Source organism: Xenopus tropicalis, chromosome 8 (genome assembly GCF_000004195.4).
Source record: "Xenopus tropicalis strain Nigerian chromosome 8, UCB_Xtro_10.0, whole genome shotgun sequence".
In the NCBI taxonomy this organism is placed as follows: Eukaryota; Metazoa; Chordata; class Amphibia; order Anura; family Pipidae; genus Xenopus; species Xenopus tropicalis.
The window spans coordinates 52,600,129-52,621,339 of NC_030684.2; the positions used below are offsets into that span (position 1 = coordinate 52,600,129).

At 39.9% G+C, this 21,211-nt stretch overlaps 1 protein-coding gene across 1 annotated transcript in view; it reads right to left on the reverse strand.

The window, feature by feature from the left end:
* tnmd (tenomodulin) overlaps positions 1 to 19,236 on the reverse strand; it is a 60,696-nt gene extending 41,460 nt beyond the window's left edge. The window contains exons 1-3 of the mRNA XM_031892082.1: positions 19,022 to 19,236; positions 18,494 to 18,637; positions 18,256 to 18,393 (exon numbers count right to left, since the gene is read on the reverse strand). Coding sequence (XP_031747942.1) covers positions 18,256 to 18,393; positions 18,494 to 18,535 — 180 coding nt within the window. The 5' untranslated portion in view covers positions 18,536 to 18,637; positions 19,022 to 19,236. The remainder of the gene's footprint in view (positions 1 to 18,255; positions 18,394 to 18,493; positions 18,638 to 19,021) is intronic.
* Between the last annotated feature and the right edge of the window lie 1,975 nt (positions 19,237 to 21,211).

The following is a 21,211-nucleotide window of genomic DNA, read 5'->3' on the forward strand; positions in this document are numbered from 1 at the left end:
ACCACGCACTACAGATTCTTTGCGGCAGGTGCACCTTTTGTAAGAGCGTAATTGACAATGCAATGTGTGACAATGCTGAAGCACATCTGGATGTAATTATTTCCTTTGTACATACTTATATCCCTTCCCCATCTCCTAGCAGAATGCCAGAGTGGGCAGAAATTAGTTTGGGAACTTACACATCTCTCATGGCCTGGCCTGTGGATCCTAATGTGATTATAGTCTCTAAACAGGTTTTCATTTTGCAATATGCTTTAATTGGAACTTGATTATGAATTAACTGTACAAATAAAAACAGCTTGTTCCGAGCCTTGGGTGATAGTCGCAGGATGTAAATCAGACCATGTGCTTGTTTAACAATACATTTAGCAAAGCCCAGCATTGGAAAGCATTCTGCAGAATTCAAACAGAGGTGTATAGTGGCGTATTTCATTATGGTGACTACAACAAATGGTTGTTTGTTGATGGCCATGACTTAATGACCGAACAGTAAGAGGAATAAAACAAAACACAAGGGGGAGAGGAATGTAAGGTGATTGTGACCTATTTTATGGCACAACAGGAACTGGAACAAAATTGACTGTAAGAATCTTGTGTTTTCCCATTACTGGTCCTGGAAACCTACTGCTATCAGGAGCGTATTCTGGTCTGGTGCTGCCCTGGGCACCAACTTTTTGGAAAGTTACCATATATGCATCCAAGGGCCCCCCCCCAAAGCTGTAGTGTGATTAAAATATAAATTATTTTTGTTGTGATATGTAACTATAATGTAGGCTTTTCAGATGTGTAGGCCTGCACAGAAATACTGATATTTCCATTTTACCAGTAGTAACACATACAGGCTTTAACTTAAAAACAATAGACAGCAGACACTGAGGCTGGCTGTTTATTTACAGTAAACACTAAGCAAAAGACCCTGGGTGTCTTCATACCACAGACACTGTACTTCACTCAGAGCCTGTTTTATGATATCAAGACATCCTTCTCCCACTATCTGTGAAGAGAATTTTGTTTTAGATTAATATACAGGAATACAGGAGGGATCATCAGTTCTGATAAGTCCCCATGTTACAGATGGATTTAGCTTAGGTTGCGGTGTTTGATTGGTTCAGAGTACCCAAGAAATGAGCTTGCCCAGGATTGTTTAGCGGAATCTTATCTAGAACTTTTGAGAGTGCCTACACATCTCCCATTAAAGTTGGTTATTTCAATGTCCAGGGATAGGCCATTGAGTGCCTATATGGTAAATACACCTCTACCCGCTATTCCCACTCTATAAACTGAACAGTATGTACTGTGGTCATGAGCTGCAACTCACTGTATGCAAGGGTCCTTCCTAACAGAGATAAAGGAGTAAATGTCCTGTGGCCAGCTAGATTGGGTTGAAAGAATTAAAGAGAGTTGCCTGTTGCCAAGTGGGCATTATGTACTTGGACGTAGCATTCCATGTTAATGTGTATATTAGACATTTCTTTGAACAAGCTAATAATGTTCCATATGATCTTCATTATATTCATATTTTTTGCACATCCCTGTTCCCCTAAAAATAGTGTGTTCATCTCTCTAATGCTCAAGAGGAAAGACGTTAACAAAGACTTCAACTTTCTGCTGAAAAGTGTGTGTGTGTGTCTTGTACAGAGACCCCGGTGACATTATTAGGCATGTGCACAAAACCTTGCTGACATTACTGAATTCTTACTGCACCTGCGTAGTTCTAACTTGAACGGGTAATTGACAAAAACCCTGGGAATGCCTTATAGTGATGGGAAGCCGAGGTGAAGGGAGTTGAGAAAAAGTGAGGCAGAGATGTTGGCAGTGTGCAAAGTGCAAAAATGGTGGATTGCACCTGTTTTTGCACTTTGCCTTTCTGTTTGTAAATGGCCCCTTTGGTGGGGTTATTTTGGCCATTAGTATACTGAATGGATATCTGCTTCTGCCTATTCCATTCTTTTTCCAAGGTAGGTGCCCACCACCATGGACATTGTACTTAATTTAACAACCCAATGCAATTGGTGTTTCAATCCAGCCTAATGTACCCAAAATTACCTTATATTTAATTTAATTGCCTTATAATAAAATGTAGTTTAGTTCTATATCTATGTATTCTGTATCTATATATCCTCTAAATTACATATATAAACAGGTTTATTAAAGAGATGGCTGGCCAGAATATATCTGTGCTTAGAAACCGTTACTTTCCTGCACCACAGGAACATGTTTGCTGCTTTTTAAAAGAATACAATTGGCTTTCAAGATATTGTTTTCCTCATCCTAACAAAAAAAATGGCTATTTTTGTTTGAGTTATGAAATCTTTTATATCTCTCTGTGAATGAGGACAAATCTTTACACACAACTTGTTTTTAATCATTTCTGCTCCCTTAAAGGCTAGAAAGTCTATGTTGTCCCTCGGTTGAAGGATCTTAATAAGTAAAAAGCTCCCTCCGTAGCAGATTGGATTTTCAGGTTATCCCTGTGTATGCTAAGCTGAAGATTTCAGTAGTACCTTGTGATAAACAAAAATGAGACAATACATTTTATAAATAACATCTGTACAATTTGATGGAAAGTGACTGCTATTATGTTTCCACCTCATATCCAGCAAGCAGAGTTTAAAAGGAAGTTGTTGGCAAAGTGAGAAGAGGAGGGAAATGAAACCCAAGGTATTTAAATCATTCAGCATGTGAGGCTAAAATATGTGCTTCAGTATTTCTCCAGCGAGTCTGAGAATATTTCATCAGTTGCTAGAACTGTATCTGAAACTGCTTTTGTCAAAGGAGGCTGAGCTGGAACTGACTGCAGTCTCTAGGCACATTCTTCACAAGGCTGGGTAATGCATTAGTATTGCTATTAGAATATATGGAACCAGATTTAAATCAGGTTGGTTTTGGAAGAAACATAGCAGACCACAGGTTGGTGTTATTAAGATGCTTTGGTGAATACTTAGTCAGCACATTGTATGGTTCAAGCTGTTCAAGTACTTATTAGCAATTATTAACATCCAAAATAAAGAATAGGTGTCTATCTGTCTATCTGATAATGACCTGCTTCCTGGTGCCTTGTACCTAACTTAGCCTTACTCAGACTCACTGGTGCCAGTTGCAACTCCATCCAGCCCCCAACAGAGCATGGGTTACACGTGACCCTTTCCTCTCAGGTGGGCCCTGGCTATATTTGGAGAGGAAAGGATATCCACATAAAGAATTTGATATCTCAATTAACTTGGTACCAGTGGTTTTCAAAACAAAATCTCTTTGCTGGTGCTTATTAGATGGTTAAAACATCAATCATTCCATAAATGCTAATGGTTTTATTCCTCAGATGACACTCACAGATTGGTGAACCAATCCTCAGTGTTCTGTTATGTTCACAGTAGTTCCTTACTCCAGGAATCTTCTTTTCCTGACCCTAACTGCTTGATTCCCAACACTGGCTTCATTGACACACAGGGTAATAACCCTTCCTAGTCTCCTCATTGGAGCCTCTGGCTGCTCTACTAACTACTCCTTTCCTCTCCTTCCTAGTCTGAGCTATTCCAAACATTCTACCACTTACTTCTCCTACTGAGGCCTACACCCACCCCAGGCTTTTTAGCACACCACCTCATCTAGCAAGTACTAAAAAAAGGAAACACTTACCCTTTCAACTGTAAATCAGGCCAAGTACTTACCCTTCCTGGTCTCCTCATTGGAGCCGCTGGCTGTTCTATTAACTGCCCTGATCCTTGCTTTCCTTCTTATCCTAGTGTGAGCTATTATAAAACTTTCTAGCACTTACACCTACACCCACCCCAGGCTTTTCAGCACACCACCTCGTCTAGCAAGTGGGCATCAAAGAGTGACAAAATGTGGTGGATTCCCCTTTTAAAAACTATGAATCCTGGCACCCTTGGCCAGTTATTGAATAGCCAGGGAAATACCTTAACCTGTAAATCAGGCCCAACTCTTAGCTGGGCAAAACTTTTTTAGAGGACTACCTCAAATAAAGGTTGGGAAAACCTTTACACCACGTATCTACGTATCTAATTAAATTACAGCCCCAACCCTATCTGATAACCAGAAAGTGTAAGTGGATTAACTAGAGTATCAGGTCTGGACTGGGAATTAAAATAGGCCCTGGCATTCAAGTACTTAGATGCCCCAACAGCCCCCCACCAGCCCAATAAATAGTAACTGTCTATGGCATCTTAGAGCAGCCCCTCTGGCATTTGTCAGAATCCACAGATTGTCAGTCCTGGTTTGAAGAGTATAACTAGAGTATAATGTGTGAGAGTATCAATTAGAATATCACAGAACAAGTGTAAAATCTGTGCTGGGGCTACTGTCCTCTCCCCTTCAAAATCCCCATGCACCAACCTCTACAAATGTATGAACCCAATGTGTCTGTCTGCTTATATCCTCAGCTCTCATATGTGGAGTTGTGTGCAACTCACACTGCAGATTTATTTTATATCTGTAGTGGGAAATCAAGTGCTTCACATTCATGACTCTACTGAGGTCCCATTGTCCATTAGCAGATGTTTGTGTTTTTATACTCTCTACATTTATGTGTACAGTAACAGGCTTTGCCTCTTTTAAAGCAGAAAGGTATATTCGTCCCATGACCACTTAATAACCATCATGCTATAAAAGAAACAGGAGCACAGAAGGACTACGAACAGTTATACACACGCATCCTTAACACAATGGAAGCTGATCTGCAGATAAAAGAGCATCAGGTTCAGAAAACCAACTTCAAATAAAAGAACACAGTTATTACTGGAGCAGCAGAAGATTTTTGGATTTTCAGTGTGTGCATAAGGAATGAGCAAGAAGGGACCAAAATATGCAGATTCCCAGTCCCACATTCTACACAGCAAGAAATGTTTAAAAGCAAGATATCTGCACGCTGAATATGTGTTCATAATTAGCAATTTAACATATTAAAATAGAAGACAGGTTTTTCTAACTGGCACATAGAGACTGCAGGTTGTGTTATAGAAACAGAATTTTTCTGCCCTTGGGCTGATTGTTCTATCTCAGATGATCCGCAGCTATAAAAGCAGAGATGTAAGTTGCAGAGCTGTTATATCAGCTTGTAAACATCATATATCAGTCTGATTAGATCTTTCCAGCACTAGATTTTTCTTCTGCAACTGCAGTGTTTGGATTGGAACACTTCTGTATCCGGCCCTATAAGTGGGTTAATGCATGCAAAAATAATGCACCGTCCCATGACAGTTAAGGGCAAACTTATCAAAATTTGCATTTGTGTAGTTTTAGAGGTTTTTTCTACCACAACTAAACTCTAAATTTAAAACAAGCATGAAATGTTTCCTTATTTATTAAAAAAGGTGACAAAAATGCCAAAATTGCTCCTCCAAAAATAAAAAAAAATCTGTCCCCCACTCTCCCCCCAGCACTTACCTTTTCTTGTGCAGTGGGGGCCTCATCGTTAGAGCCAGGGTCATACTGGAGGGTGCAGGGTCCACCAGGGCTACCGCCACTGGGGCCCCGCACCCCCCAAGGTACCTCCACCAGCCAGGTCCCCCACTGTGCACCCCCCCGCAAGGGCCCCAGCCTGATGTCCTCCCCTGAACGCGTCAAGGGAGGACATCAGCGACCAGCAGAACAGGGGGCTAGGCTTAGATAAATATTCAGGGCTGCCATCAGGGGGGCACAGGAGGGACAGTAGTCCTGGGCCCAGGCAATCTTCACTTTTAAAGGGGGCCCAGTCATGCTACAGTTTTCTGACTGGCTTGGGCCCCCTGTAATCTATTGTGGGCCCTGTCATCCATAATCTAATCCAATTGGTTGCCCCCCATGCGTACTGACGTCACACGTATGCACGGGGGCAACCTTATAGAAGGGCCTGTCTCATGGAGGAGCCTGAAGTCGCTGGAGCCGCTGCCAAAGAGGCTAAAGAAGAAAGCCAAAGAAGACTGTCTTTGGGGGGCAATGTGTATGGGGGCAATTAGGGGCACTGTCTTTGGGGGGCACTGTGTATGGGGGGGGCCCTGGCCAGTATAGTGTTAGGGGGCACTGTCTTCAGGGGACAGTTGGGGGCACTGTGTATGGGGGCAATTCGGGCTACTGTCTTCGGATGTCACTGTCTTCGGGGGGAAATGTGTATAGGAGCACTGTCTTTGGGGGGCAGTTAGGGGCACTGTGTATGGGGGGCCCTGGCCAGCATAGCGTTGAGGGGGCACTGTGTATGTGGACACTGTCTTTGGGGGGGGAAATTGGGGGCACTGTGTATGGGGGCACTGTCTTCAGGGGAAAATGGGGGCACTGTGTATGGGGGCAATTGTAGGCACTGGCTTTGGGGGGCACTGTGTATGGGGGGTCCTGGCCAGCATAGCATTAGGCCACTTTGTGTATGGGGGGCACTGTGTTAGGGGGGCTCTGATACTTTTTATGTCTGTGTGTCCTTTGTTTTATGTCTGTGTGCCATTGGGGGAGGGGCCCTGTGGCAGGGAGGCCCAGAATATTTTGTTGTGAGGGGCCCCCTGATTTCTGATGATTTTCTTGACTTAAAGACTATATATTTTTAATTGATGTATATTGCAAAGTTGTCTACTTTTTAAAAAGCTGTCCCTTGCACTCCTTGTACTCATAAACCAGCCATTTCTCTTGTCCCTCACTGTCATTTTATGGCAAATGTCCTAGAAGGGAATGAATACTAAATTCTTAGACCATGTGATGAATCCCTATATTTGACCAATTTTCAGCATTGTAATTAGTTGAGGCATGACTAAATGCATCACTTTTGGATACTACATATAAACATGTTTTTGTTTCTGTATTACTCAGTTTTTATGATACTGAAAATGTATTTTATGTGCCAAAACTTTCCTCTAACTTTCCTTTTCATCACTTTACACATGCATATTTTCCCATCAAGCCACGGAAGATTTCTATAAAATCTCCTGTTATTGGTATTATTTGGTGGCATGAAGCAATTTCGCAGTGGCCTGCAAATAAGGTGGAAAATCCAGTTTAATGAAAGAAATAAGCCCAGTAATGTCTGCTCGGTGTCTCAAAGTCTCTAAATTTAGGTAGAAGTAATGGGATCCTCTTCATGCATATTGAGAGTGTTTGACAGAATTTTGTCCCAAGAACTTGATCAAAAAATGGTACAGAATAGTCTTCAGACTAATATATTAATGGCAGTTATTGGCACAAAATGAAATTTCAATATCTGTTCTTGATACCTCTAGCCATTATTAATGGTGCTTTACAAATAAACAAGTAAAGTCATCACATAATTACTTCCATGTATTATTATATCAATTTTTTATTAGCAGTTTTATGTTGCTCTTTGTTACATTAGAGATTCATATTTAATATGCTATTTATAAGGTTACCACATCCATTCAATTCTCCTTAGCTAAACCTTCGTGTCTCCTCCACTCTGTGTTAAATCAGCCACAGGCATTCCATACAGCAGTGCAGTAAATGTTAATGAGCCATTCGGATAAAGTCATTTGATCCTGCTTTGTCTTGTGGGACAGTGGCACGGATCCTGAGAGCGTATCTACAGTCCCTGTCATAAAACAAAACAGGGCTGCTGTTGTTGCCACGAATGAACGAGAAACAGTCACAAGAGTACCCGGAAATGGATGCTTTCACGCAAACATAAAACGTGCCAATAGCTTTAACAGCAGTAGAGTAAAACCACACAGCTTTACTCAGCCTTACACAATGTTTTCAGGCAAAAGTATACATTTTTATCCTGACAGGTCTATCCATTTAAAAAGGTAAATGAGCCATGATTAAAACTGCAGTGTGCTTACTACAAGTCTACTGGGAAGGTAGGTAGTGCTAAAGTCAGTTAAGGGATTTTGCTAATGGGCTTAAATTAATTTTTCTTGGTATTAAATATTAAAAGCTGCACAGAGTTTGTTACCATGTTTCCAGAAATGTTTATTCTTCTTGGAAGTGTTTCTTCATCATTATTTATATCTAGTTATATTTTGTGTTCTGTACTTATGATATGAGCCTGTAAAGAGTAAGAAATAGGTGTAACGTTCTTTACATCGAGCAGGTGAGTACACCCTCGCCCTTAGCTCTCTGCACCTGAAGCTATTGTGTACGCCTGGGGCAGGCACATGGAATGGTGGCAAAATGCATACTCACACATTTTGGTGCCAAAATCGGCTCCTTGTGCCTTCACTGTGACCAATACAATGGCTCTGGGTGTAGGGACAGGGTAAGGCTGATGCCAGAGTAGGGGCTGATTCCAGGCCTATGATTTTCTATCTGGCATTAGCCTTAAGAGTACAACAAGAAACTCATATCAAGGCACATGTACAGTGAGCAATGTGAATTTAAAAGGTAGAGAGTAGTGATGAGCGAATCTGTCTCATTCCGGTTCGGAAACTGTGAAAAAAATTGCAAAACTGCAGAAAATTAGCGAAATTCGGTATCAACTTTTTTGACTGCCATTCTGTTTGACGCGACTGTGACTTTTTTTTTTTACACAAGAGCAACTTGCCACATCAAATTTTTGCACCCGTTTCATGAAAAAAAGCTGCCAATGGCGAAATGTGGAATTTCACCGTAAATCCATGCCTGGCAAAACATTTTGCTCATCACTAGTAGAGACGTTTATTCTGATCAACAACTTACCAGCCCTGTGTTGCTGATTTGGCCCCACCCTATTCTGGCTATCATTTCATGCTGATATCTATAGAGAGGTGTCCTTTAATCGCTAGATTTTTTTAATCCTTTCTCAAACTTGGGAAAGCTGCCATATCCAACTAATGCCCAGTGCTGGCAATTTATCTCTTTTTTATAGTTCAGCAAACTGTTGTGGGCCAAATTACCCAGATATGGGCTTCAGTCAAATGCCTGGGTGAATTTAGGGAGCCATGAAAGATCACATCAAAGCAGCTATTCAATAATATTATTCACTTTCAGAATCAATGTAAGTCTTTGTACAAATTATTTCCAAACACTGCACAGATTGATTTCATTCTATTGATTCATATGAAATAAATCTTCCTGAACAAGGTGCACAATCTATTTAGGGTTACAGAGAGTACTGCATTCATCAGCCCTTGACCTGTATTATGATAATACCATAGGGTAGATTACTGAGTGATACTAATATAATGATAATGCACTATAGTGCCACTGTCTAACAATTTTTTTTTTAATAACAAAACAGTTAAATATACTTTGGAGCTGTACCAATCTTGTTGCTGGCTGCCTAAGCGTTGGGTTTGGTGTTTCTGTTCCTAAAATACAGTTGATATTCTAGGAATTCTAGGAATCCTAGTAATATTACAGTGAAGACTCCTAATGCCATGGCTCTAAAGCACAAAACAATGGCATCCAATTGTGCATTATTAATTCTTTAAGGGTATATAAGAAACATAAGAATGCATACATATTTTATTGTCAAGGGTGCCTTTGCTCAGATTTAACTTTTTTATGCATACAGTTGAAAGTGTGAAACAAAATGTAATGTTCCTTTCACTACTCAAGTGGTAAGTCACACATGGTATTTTTCCACTGGTATAGACTCGCCATCAGAGAAAAGGCAAATCTGCTCCTGTCTGTTGATTGCCTTTTCATTGTCAAAACACTAAACTATGCATTTTTGCACTGAAATTCATCCTGTGCCTGTGGGAAGGGGCCGATGCTGTGCCTGCTAGTATGCAAAAAATGAAGAGCTGGTAACCCTGTTTGTACTACTGGCTTGGGGGGGGGGGGGGGGGGGGCAATAATGATGTCATTAGCTCCATCCATAACTACAGGTGGAAGGGAAGCTACCGCAGCACCACATATACAGCATAAGGTGTCCATATATATCATAATACTTTTACATCATGGTGGCCAAGGTTGTCTGTGTTTCTCTATTTGAAAATTGGACTCAGTTCCTATTAAGACGCCTCTTTACCTGTGGTAGATATGAGCATGTGTTTCACTGACTACAAACATTTGTTTGTTTAACCCTCTATTTTCCAGTAAAGTTGGGATAAACATAATCTGTTTATGTATTAGAGCCTGAAGGTAATGGTTTAGGTGTATGCCATCTGGCAGTAGAGGGGATGGAACCATGACTGAAAGAGGGTGGAGTCATGATGTAAAGGGCTGGATTGGGCAGGGATTTGGTGAGTAGGGAAGGGTTAAAGAACTGTGGTGGGGAAGACAATGAGCTGGGGGAGAGGTTTGGTGTGGATCAGAGATGGGCTGAGAATGAGCGACTGTGGATTACAAGTACATTGTTGATAATTTTGTAATACCGCCTTGGCTGGAATACTTGCTAGACTGGTAGGAAACTGGCCAGGTGGCAACCTAACTCATACCTCCTCATTTCTCCTTTTATCAATCCTCACTTAATCATTGCCCTCTGCTTCTCCCCTTTAGCACTTTAATCTATCTCTTAATCACTTTTCAACTACTTTTCTATTAGACAACCCACTTCATTGTCCCAACAGTAAATAACACTGTACATAAGGCTAATGCAAACATCAGTTGTAGATAAAACTGATACATGCACTATTCAAATGCAGTATTTAGGGCTCTGGCACACGGGGGAGATTAGTCGCCCGCGATAAAACTCCCTGTTCGCAGGCGACTAATCTCCCCGAGTTGCCTACCCCTGCCATCCCACCGGCGAACATGTAAGTCGCCGGCGGGATGGCAGACGCGGCGGCGCGATTTCGCGCAAATCGCCGAAAAAGACTCGCGAGTCTTTTTCGGCGATTCCCTGAAATTGCACCGCCGCGTCTGCCATCCCGCCGGCGACTTACATATTCGCCGGTGGGATGGCAGGGGTAGGCAACTCGGGGAGATTAGTCGCCCGCGAACAGGGAGTTTTATCGCGGGCGACTAATCTCCCCGTGTGCCAGAGCCCTTAGGGCTGCTAAACTCTTCATTCACCATACTCCTTCCTGCATTAAATTGCTCAACATTTGGCCACTGTTAGGATCCTTTAAGCAGATGGGTCATCCACACTCTCTGCACTGACAAGCTCCTACTGCTTCCTGCTCTAGTATCTAACCTGCTAGAACAGTGATCCCCAGTGGCTTGTGAGCAACATGATGGTCACCAACTCCTTTGATGTTGCTCCCAGAGGCATGTTTTGGAGGCATAAAGACCATGTGAACTGCTAAACAGAGCATTAAGTAGCCTGCCAGTCCTTATTGGTCACCTACTAGAAAGGTTTTTGTGCTTGTGTTGCTCCCCAGCTTTCTTTCATTGAAATGTTGCTCACAAGTAAAAATGGTTGGGGATCTCTGTGCTAGAGGATGAGAAAAGAAATATATTTCTTAAAGCTCCTAACAAAACTAACAATCCGATTTTATCCAACTTTACTGCATGGCAGATATACATTGAGTTTGCTTAACAATTCCCTATTTCCACGTAAACCAACAGAGCTAAAAGTACATTTATTAAGTGTTCTCATTTTCTTTACCTTTTCTGCAGGGGTAGCCAAATATATGCAAATCTATCTATCTATCTATCTATCTATCTATCTATCTATCTATCTATCTATCATCTATCTATCTATCTATCTATCTATCTATCATCTATCTATCTATCTATCTATCTATCTGATGTACTGTGCAGGAGCATGAGCAAGAGGTGTCAGGGTCCTCAGTCAGAGTAAAACTTTTTTTGTGTTAGGAGGTGAAAATTTGTAAATGGTTAATGCAATATTTAGTTGGTCCAGCCAAGAGCAACCCAAAGGTATAGGAGACTTCTAGGAATCTTCTACAGTGAGGAGGTTTTAGGCCAGGAAACCTATACAAAAAGGCTGGAAAAAAAGATGAGTCTCTTTGGCCTCAGTAATATGTGGTGATTATGACCTTCAAAGATGGTATTTCCTCAGCCCTGGACAATATGAAGGGAAGCTGCTATTGGCAAATGTTAGCTGGGGCTAGAGAAATCCTCTAATAACACACCAAATCTCTGCAAGGGTATCCACCAATGAGGATTTAGCTTGCACCTTTGCTTCATATGATCATTGCCAAAAGATTAAATCTTTTTTCAAAATAACAAATACAAACATAAAACAGTCTTCACAGAGCCTACCCTGCGGCAGCTCTACATTAATGCAGGTTTCTCTCTAAGTACATAAACTGCAAGCTCTGAAGGACAAAGAAAGGGCAAACAAAAATCCAAAAATGTAATTGTTAAGAGAAGAGACCAGATCCACCACCAAAGATGCATGGGGGGTTTGGGGTAAAAAATTGAACATTGCACCCTCATGTGCCCTCCCCCTTACTCCTGGGTACTGACTGGCTGATATGACGTACTGCACTTAAATAAAATTGCACTCAGATCCAGTGGTACTATATTTTTTCCCAAAGCAGTTATATAAAAGAAAGAAGTACCATATAGTGAACAATCATTTTATTGCGTAAGTAAGAGATTTGCCAAATGGCTTCTTTCAAAATCACAGTTAGGAAAAGCTTATATAGCACAATTCTCTGTCTCCATGTGTCTCACTCAACTGTTACAGTCAATTTTGTGCTCTACAGCAGTCACATGAAATTTCAGACACCTATTACTGTTTCCCTGGAGTAATGCTTTCACTTCATTATTAAATCACTTTTGTTTTGTCTCAGAACATGCAAAGAGCACTATCTCTGCCTTCTGAAGTCTAATTCCAAGTTTTGCAAAGTAATACTAATATATAACAACATAATATGACAACAAGATCACCAGGGATGGAACTAGGGAAAAGCAGGATAGGCAGCTGCTTAGGGCGCAAAGGCAAGGGGGTGCAATCCTGAGTAGTGCAAACAAATAAATGATCGGTATGGTGAGTTTGCAAGTTTCTGCTTTATGCAAGCATCTACAAGGAGCAAGAGGGGTAGAGGCGGGGGGTTGGTTGGAGAGTGATGGTTGAGCATCGAACTGAGAGGAGCGAGTGGACAACAGCTGCTGCAAATGAGGGGGGAAAGAACTGGGCAGCGGTAGAGGGGACAAACCAGGAGGGTGGTTGGGATGGGGTATTGCTGGATAAGTAGTATGGGGGGGGAAGGGCCAGGCCAAGCAGTAGTGCAAATACTACTTAGCCTGACTCAGACATAGCACTTCTCCTGCACAGACATAGCACGTGCAAAGATTCTCACATGAGATGCCTACTTTAAAGAGCTAGGGGGATGAAAAGTATCACTGAAACACTGCATGGTAAAACTATTTTCCAGATACCTCTAGCAGCAAGAGTAGCCACTAATGAGAATCCTGTGTGTCCTGTTTACCTTCCTCTCCCTTCTTGGCTTCATGCAATCACTATCAAAGACATTAAATACTTTTCTTCTCTGAACACCTAACTAAACCTGTAATTACCAATATGTTAGATAACAAGATGACATATCTCTATTAAGGATAATTCTCATTGGAGAACTCTCTTGCATCTATAATTTAACTCCGGGTGCTGTCCTTGCATGGGGAGCAGAAGGGTCAGTTCAAAGAAGGTATACATCAGCTGTAAAAATATGGCACCTTTTGCAGATCTTGTATAGTAAATGAGTAGTGATACGTGAATTTGATGAGCGACAACTTCCAAAATGCATTAAAGTCAGAGGAGCGTCTTTTCGAGACACCTTTTTCAATGCAAAATACAAATCTATAGGCAGTAACTTTTTTCACAGCAACCTTTTCTGTGCTGAATACATTGGGGTCTATAGTTGCTTTTTTGTGACTTTTTCACTACACATTGTTGCAGCAAGTTTGCTAAAATAATTACTAAAAAGTGGTACTTTGTCTTAAAGCCACACCTGGCAAAAAGAATCACTCATCGATGATTGCTGGAGCTATTTAGGAACACAATGGCAAGGTGCTGGTTTGTATGCAAAACTAAGCATGCTATTCAGAAGTACTTTCATGCATATATGCTCTATTCTGATGGATTACGCTCATCATGCAGACACTGACCTAAGGAAAAGTCAGTGACCCGTGGACCTGCCATTAATTCCTAGGTTCCATTAAAGCAGGGATCCCCAATCTTTCTTACTCGTGAGCCACAGTCAAATGTAAAAAGACTTGGAGAGCAACACAAGCATCATAAAAGGTCATGGAGGTGCCAAATAAGGGCTAAGATTGGCTATTAGGCAGCCTCTATGCACGCTATCAGCTTACAGGGGCTTTATTTGGTAGTAAATCTTGTTTTTATTCAACCAAAACTTGCCACCAAGTCAGGAATTCAAAAATAACTACATGGTTTGGGGGCACTGAGAGCAACATCCAAGGGGTTGGTGAGCAACATGTTGCCCCTGAGCCACTGGTTGGGGATCACTGCCTTAGAGAGTGTCATCAAATGACTTGGGCCAATAGCTAAAGCTGTTGCTCTTACACTGCATGCAGGAAGTAGCACAATTCCAGAACCTAGTGCAAGAGGTAGATGCAACTTACTGTGCATTCACTCATTTGTAAATAAGCCCCTATATCTAAAGTTTACTTATATGGTATAGGCAGCTGTAGGTAAGACTGCATGCTTCCGGATTCTCTCTTGTCTATACAAAATGCTGCATAAAACTTCCCAGTATTATCATGCACTGCATATAATAATTTCTGCAACAAAATAACCTCCCAAAAATAGTCAAGGATTGCTAATGTATCTCTTATACTGAAAAGCTGACATGCAAGTGAAGCAGGCTTGTATTTATGCTTTCCTTTTATCATTGCTGAGGCTCTCAAGCCGCTTTTTCCCTCCCCGAGCATCACATTGTACTAGAAATTCATGTGGTGTTAACAGAATTGCAGTGACTTTCCTTCCCCTGAAACGTGTTCACCTGCCAGACCATAATGGAAAAAACCAGAGGAGTTTTCAGCAGGGGCTTGAAACGAGAGCTTTGCGTTCAGCATAGTAGCAATAATTCCCTAAAAGGGATACTTAAGATGTCGAAAGAAAATTTTGAAAAGCCGGAAGATTAATAGATGCCAGACAAAAGCTATATAATACATTCCGGCGGAGGGGCCAATATCGGACCATTGCAACATTTATGGGGATAATTTTAACCATCTGCAAAGGAGTTTTTACACTGATTTTTGTGCTTATTCCCTAGACTGTTTTTGAAAAAAGTAAACCTTCCAGACCATTTGTTATTGTACTGCCATAAAGCTATCCCTTCCAACGCTCCAAAAAATCACTAGTGCCAATCCTGCCTTATATGTTTAAAACTATATGAATGTCATTTAGTGTGACAGAGACAGATGAGCCTGCTTCCTACTGTAAGCAAATAGCCTCAGTGGCATTACCAGAAGAATTTATAGCAAGGGGATGGGGTCGAGTGTCATTGATTGGGAAACCAAGCATTACTCGTAATTTTTCATGAAAATATTTATAGCTCCAGTGTGATTTTATGTAACCGTTAATTACAGTGAAAAAAAGGTTCACATAAAAGCAAATGATTGGATAGTTACAGAAATTATATTTCAAAAAATTAAAAATGTAACATAAAATCTAGGTTTTATATCCTCCAACTGGACCTAATACACCACATCCACCACTTATGTGCATATTTATTACAACATTTTTAGCACACAGCATGTAAGATTTCATAGTTACTTAAAATACATTAGGCAATTAATAGTTACCTCCTGATTGGTCCTCATTGATGTATTGGGCATAATGTGTCAAGGGCACTTAAAGTCCTACATAATCTGAATAATGACTATTGTAGTGCATTTGCTTTTGGATGTGTTGGGTTCCCTTTATAGTAGCCCTACATATTCTTGGAACTATGACTGAATGGTTATTATTGGTCATTATTGACATATTTATATCTGTTGGAACAGACCTGTAACCATGCTAAGGACATGGCATGCCCAAATGTTAGATCTAAAAGTGGGTCTTTAAAAAGGTCCCTTCCCTATAGGGTGAAGCTCCACCTCTGTTTTTAAGCATTGCAACTGATGTTGCACTAATTGTCGCTAATGGACTTTTTTTTTTAATAAGAACCTTGGTTTCCTGGATTTAAATTGTTTTGCATACAAATGATTCCTCACATGGAGGCAAAACAGTACCTACTCACTCCATGTGTGCTGTTTGTGTTATTCTTATTAGAGATCTTTGGACTATATATGAGCTTACTGTAGGTGTCCCAAAATGTATAGATGATCTGATCAGCAGCTGCCCTGGCTGTGCTTGAAGCGGGCACTAAACATTGTTGCTCTGCCAGACTTTACTCAAATTTTGGTGGACTACAAGCTTAAGCATCCTCCAAAATGTTCCCAAGAGTTAAAGAGGATCTAACCCTCCATAAAACTATCCCTTGCGAGGTGCCCTTTTAGATAAATGCTTCCCAGAAGTTGGTTGGTTTAAAATGTGGATTTAACAGCAACAGTATTGCTCTGGGACAAGTATTCCACCAGCCCAGCTCTGATGTGCACATGATGCAAGCTGTTTTGCTCTTTACCACTTTTTTTGATTATTGGTTCTTTTTTTTACTTTTTTGTAGTACCCATTACCATGTATTACTTTTCATTAATGTGTTACTCCATGTTCCACAGGAGAAAGAGGGCTGCACTAGTCGGAATTTAGACTAGTTGGAGGATTGACCAGCATGGGGCATCGGGCTCTAAGTTGTAGAAAAAGGTATGGCAGTCCTATGCCACCATATCTCTTATTGGCACATTCCCTTATATCTCCTTTGAAACGGATTTCACTTTGTCATAAACATATATATATCTATATGTGATATAATATAAATTACTGGTGTCCTCGGGCACTCCAAATCCAACTACTACAGATTACTATTTCTTTTGGTAAGGAGTCATTTACCCTTACAACTTTGTTTACATTTCCCTATTACCAGTGCTGTGTGTCATCCCCAACCCTATTTCGTATAGGGTATAGGGTTATTACAAATTGTGTTGATTGTTTACATTAATTACATGCAAACAGAGCCTATGTGGGCCATTTTGCCACGAAAGCTAACAGTGCATTTGTGGCTGAATATGTAACTATGGTGCAACCCCACTCAGTTCTACTTCTGTTTCTTCTCTGCACCCCAGAAGATGCTGTTGAACTTCCTAATAAACCCACTTGGTGTCTGTTCCTTGGGTGCAAATGTATGCATGTAAATGTATGTATTAGTCACGAGTCAAAACTGCCTGTTTTTCCAAATTAGGAAATGGGGACATGACTCTTCTTAATTGATGTGAGATCAGCCAATTGATGACTGCAGCCCCTCCTCCTTACATCACGGCCCCACCCCCATTCCCCCCACCACCATTCCGCCCCATGTGACATTACTACCTGCCCCCTGCTATGAGTAAGTAATGCGTAAATCCTCCAATAGGAGTGTTCCACATGTATAAAATACCTCTATTTATCTCTCAATCACTTTGTACTTCCCCCACCTACTATAAATATGAGTTGACTGGAAAATCTACATTTGTACAAATCAATTTATTTAGAAAATATGATGCTTACAAAAACCGTATGTAGAAAATATTTTTTTAAATAATCCCTGTTTTGTGGGCATGTGATAAACTGTAACCCTGTAGCAGGTATCGGAAATATTACTAGGGAAAATAAGTATAATGAATTCAAAATTTAAACAAAATATCAGATATTAATTACAAATAAGTTACTGCATCAGAATTATTTGGCTTCTTTCTAATGTGGCATACTGAGTATTTTTCCACACATATCTGGCAGAATTGTTAAAGATCTGGAAAAACACTTAAGTCTCACAAATGTCTGTCAGTAGGTAATATGAACTGTCTCCAGAAATATGGGATATAAAGTAGCAGGATGGCTATAACAAATTTTTAAACAAAAAGACAGTCAAATGCAACTTGCTGCAAGTTTTAGCAGATTATCAGTTGAATATCCCATAGGGAAAACATGCAATATAAAGTTAACTTGCTAAAAAAAAATGTTAACATTGTCTGAATTTGCACCATCAGGCTTCTGTTTAACAGAAAAAAGTGGTTAATGTAGCACCTGAATGGTGAACTGGTTAACTCATATCTCAAGTATCAAGCACTAAAACTATTTGAATTCACCATGTCTATAACTGAAAGTAGCGCAATCAGTCTGTATGTTATACTAATAAACTTAATGCGCAACCAATAACAAAAACGGAACAAAACTCCTATAAATATATCATAATAGGCTTATTTTGCCTTATACCTTAGTGCATATTACTGATATGTTTGTCATTTGCAGGTAATATTGTTTCATTACTCCTTATTGCACAAATGTAATTTACTTAATTTCTCCAATATACAATTTAATTTGAATTATGAATTTGAGGATAGATAACAATTTGAGCAAAGTATAAGAAATTGCAGAATGATCCTTACCTTTTTAGGAACGTGGTACCAAATATTCTTCACAGCAAAAAATAGCAGGACAAGAGAAATTAGGATTAGCATACAAATGCTCACTGCCAAAATTTTACATCTTTTGAAATTCACCTTTTTCAGCTTGGATATTTCTACCTGTATAAAAGAAATGGAAAAAATAAGATTTTTAGAGTGTTATCAATGATAAAGTGACAATGTGATTGACAGGTAAAAATTACATTATTACCAAACTTACATCAGAAACTCCAAGATCATCAAAAGTTTGTCCCTTTTTCATAGTTTCTGAAGAGACAGTTCAGGATCAGCAGTGAAAGATGAGAGAGAAGCAATAGCTGCAGTTGTATAATTCAGAGTGAGCTGGCTCTCTCTTCCTGTACAACTGAAGGGGAATTGTATTACAGTGACTTAATGATATGTCATTTCAGTCCTTCCTTTACTATAGGAGGCTTCTGCAAAATAATGCTCCTCACTATTCCAAAGGAGGGTCAGCCTACAAAATGCAACACATTTTTCTATAGATTTGTTTTGAATTGTTTCTTAATTTTTACAAGGTTTTCAAATACCAAAAAAAAAATGTAGAGTAAATATTTCAATGTGTTGTAGTCCAAGTATCCCCATGTAAACCAATATGATCACATAATCACATGCTCTACATCTGGTCAACCAGGAGCTGTGGTCTCAACACGTATGATTTATATGTTTAGATGGAATTTTTCTTTCAAGTATCTAAACATATGTCTTTGTTGTCACGATTAGATCTTACCTTGAGAAAAACGTAACCTTGTGAGGCTACACAAGTAGTCAGTGAGTAAATGCCATTGGTATAGTAACAGTCATTGTAGGGACATTATATCCTAAAAGGTTTCTTTCAGATTCTTTGTTGATTTTCCTTTCATTTGATAACATTCTATTAAGACTGCAGTAAAAGGAAGAGTTAGCCCTAACACAGATTAATTTGTAGTTGCCCAGCATAAACCTTCTCTAGCTCTTCCTTCTTCAGAGGCGTAGTAGCCTCTAGTTTCTTAAAACTTCTGTACTTCATAACCAGGTAGAGCTGCCAAATGAAATACAATCCAATATTTGACAGCAAGTTTCCATGAGGGGTGGTATTTCTTAAAAACTTAAATTGGTTAAAATGCCTTTTGGAAATGGATTCACTACCCTGGTAAAATAGCATCCAAGATATCAATTTTTTTTACAGTAAAAGAGGGAATTCACTCATCTGAATTTGTTATGACTTGTCTATTTGTTATGACTTGTTCCATTAATGCTTCTTAGGAAAAACTGTTCACTAGGGACACTCTTTGTTTTCTACAGAAATTTTTATCATTTATTACTTCTTCGTTGTTTAACATTTCTGAATTAACCAGTACCACTACAACCTGTGGACCTCACATAGCATCAAAAGGTTTATGGTGTTAACAATGGTTAATCAATTTTAATCAGAGAATAAGACGAGACACCACAAAAACAGCAGAAGTATCTTGGACATTTTACCAGCATTTGTGCACTGAGCACTCACTTCTGCTTTCATGGATACCTATTACAGTCCTATTACATTACAGAAACAAATGTCTCTTCTGGGGTAGAGGGATCACTGGAAAACACATTGTAATAAAGTTTCAGTGCTCCTCTGGCATAAGAGGGTCATTACTGATATGTTAATCTCTCAAAGAGTCACTGATGAAGTGCTATTTGTGTTAATCTTCCAAAGTAGTACAAAGTAGAAATGGATGGCATTTGGGCAAAGTTGCTACTGTATATATGTGCCGAAAGGTTCTGACTTATTCCAGATAACAGGTTTGGAAATGGTTCCAAATGCTATTGCACCAGTGACTTTACAAGTTTGAGCTGGGGGATAGAAATAATGAATCATCTTCTGCTCCTGAGCAGGAGATAAACACCTGAAAGGAGTTTGAAAGTGATCAACCTCGGTTAATTTGGTTTTGCTGAATCCAGAATGAAAACATGACAACCTATTTTGTAGATAATGGATTCAGGATTGCCAATTTTTAAGACAGGACCAATATGATTATGTCATATAAGCTACAAGGAGAGAATAAGAATATCCAATGACTTTTTTGTAGACCTGAGGGAAACTAAAGAAGAAATAAAACTAGTTTCACGTAGGCACTTCCTGCTTCTGATGAGCAGAGGAGAAGCTGACACTAACTGCCAGTGAACTGAGAAGCCATCTGATAACTGTAATTACATTACATGCAAAAATGGGAAAGGGACCTCAATGCAACCCTCTCCACTAAACAGTGGTCACTATGCAACCAGATGGTCAACAAAGGGAGCACTTGTGTATCCATCAGATAATCTTCAAAGTTTAAAGCTGGCCATACACGCACCAATATTAACGTACAAAACCTCGTTTCGTACGATATTTGGTGTGTGTATAGCGGATTGATGAGGCTGCTGATATCAGTCATCTTGTTGATTAGGCGGTTTAAATTTTTTTGATGCATGGTAGAATCCTATAATTTCTACCTCCATATCTGATGATTCAGCCCTGAACGTCAGTGGGGGAAATGGTCGCAGGGAGACCATAATTGCATTGTATGGCAGCTTTAAATAGGACTTATCTGGTCCCGGAATTGCACCCATGGCTAGCCCATGAGAATGAGCCCCAACTTTTTCCAACCTGAAAATGGGACTCACCTTGCTGTAACACCACCTCTTTAGTAATATACCTCTTCCACATCTTACTAGATATGTATTGTAACTTGTCTTCTGACTCCAATACTCAACCCAGCCACCCACTTTTTTGTTCTTTTATTCCCTGCCTACCTCTCTCACATTCCTCCCAGAGGCTGATTGTTCTGACTTATTCTGCAACAAATGATGCATTTTCACGTTCTATTTATTGGGCTCTTTTTCAGCAAATGTATTTTTAAGGTGTATACATCTAAACAGGAGAATAATATGATGTACTTCTCTGTAAGGTGTT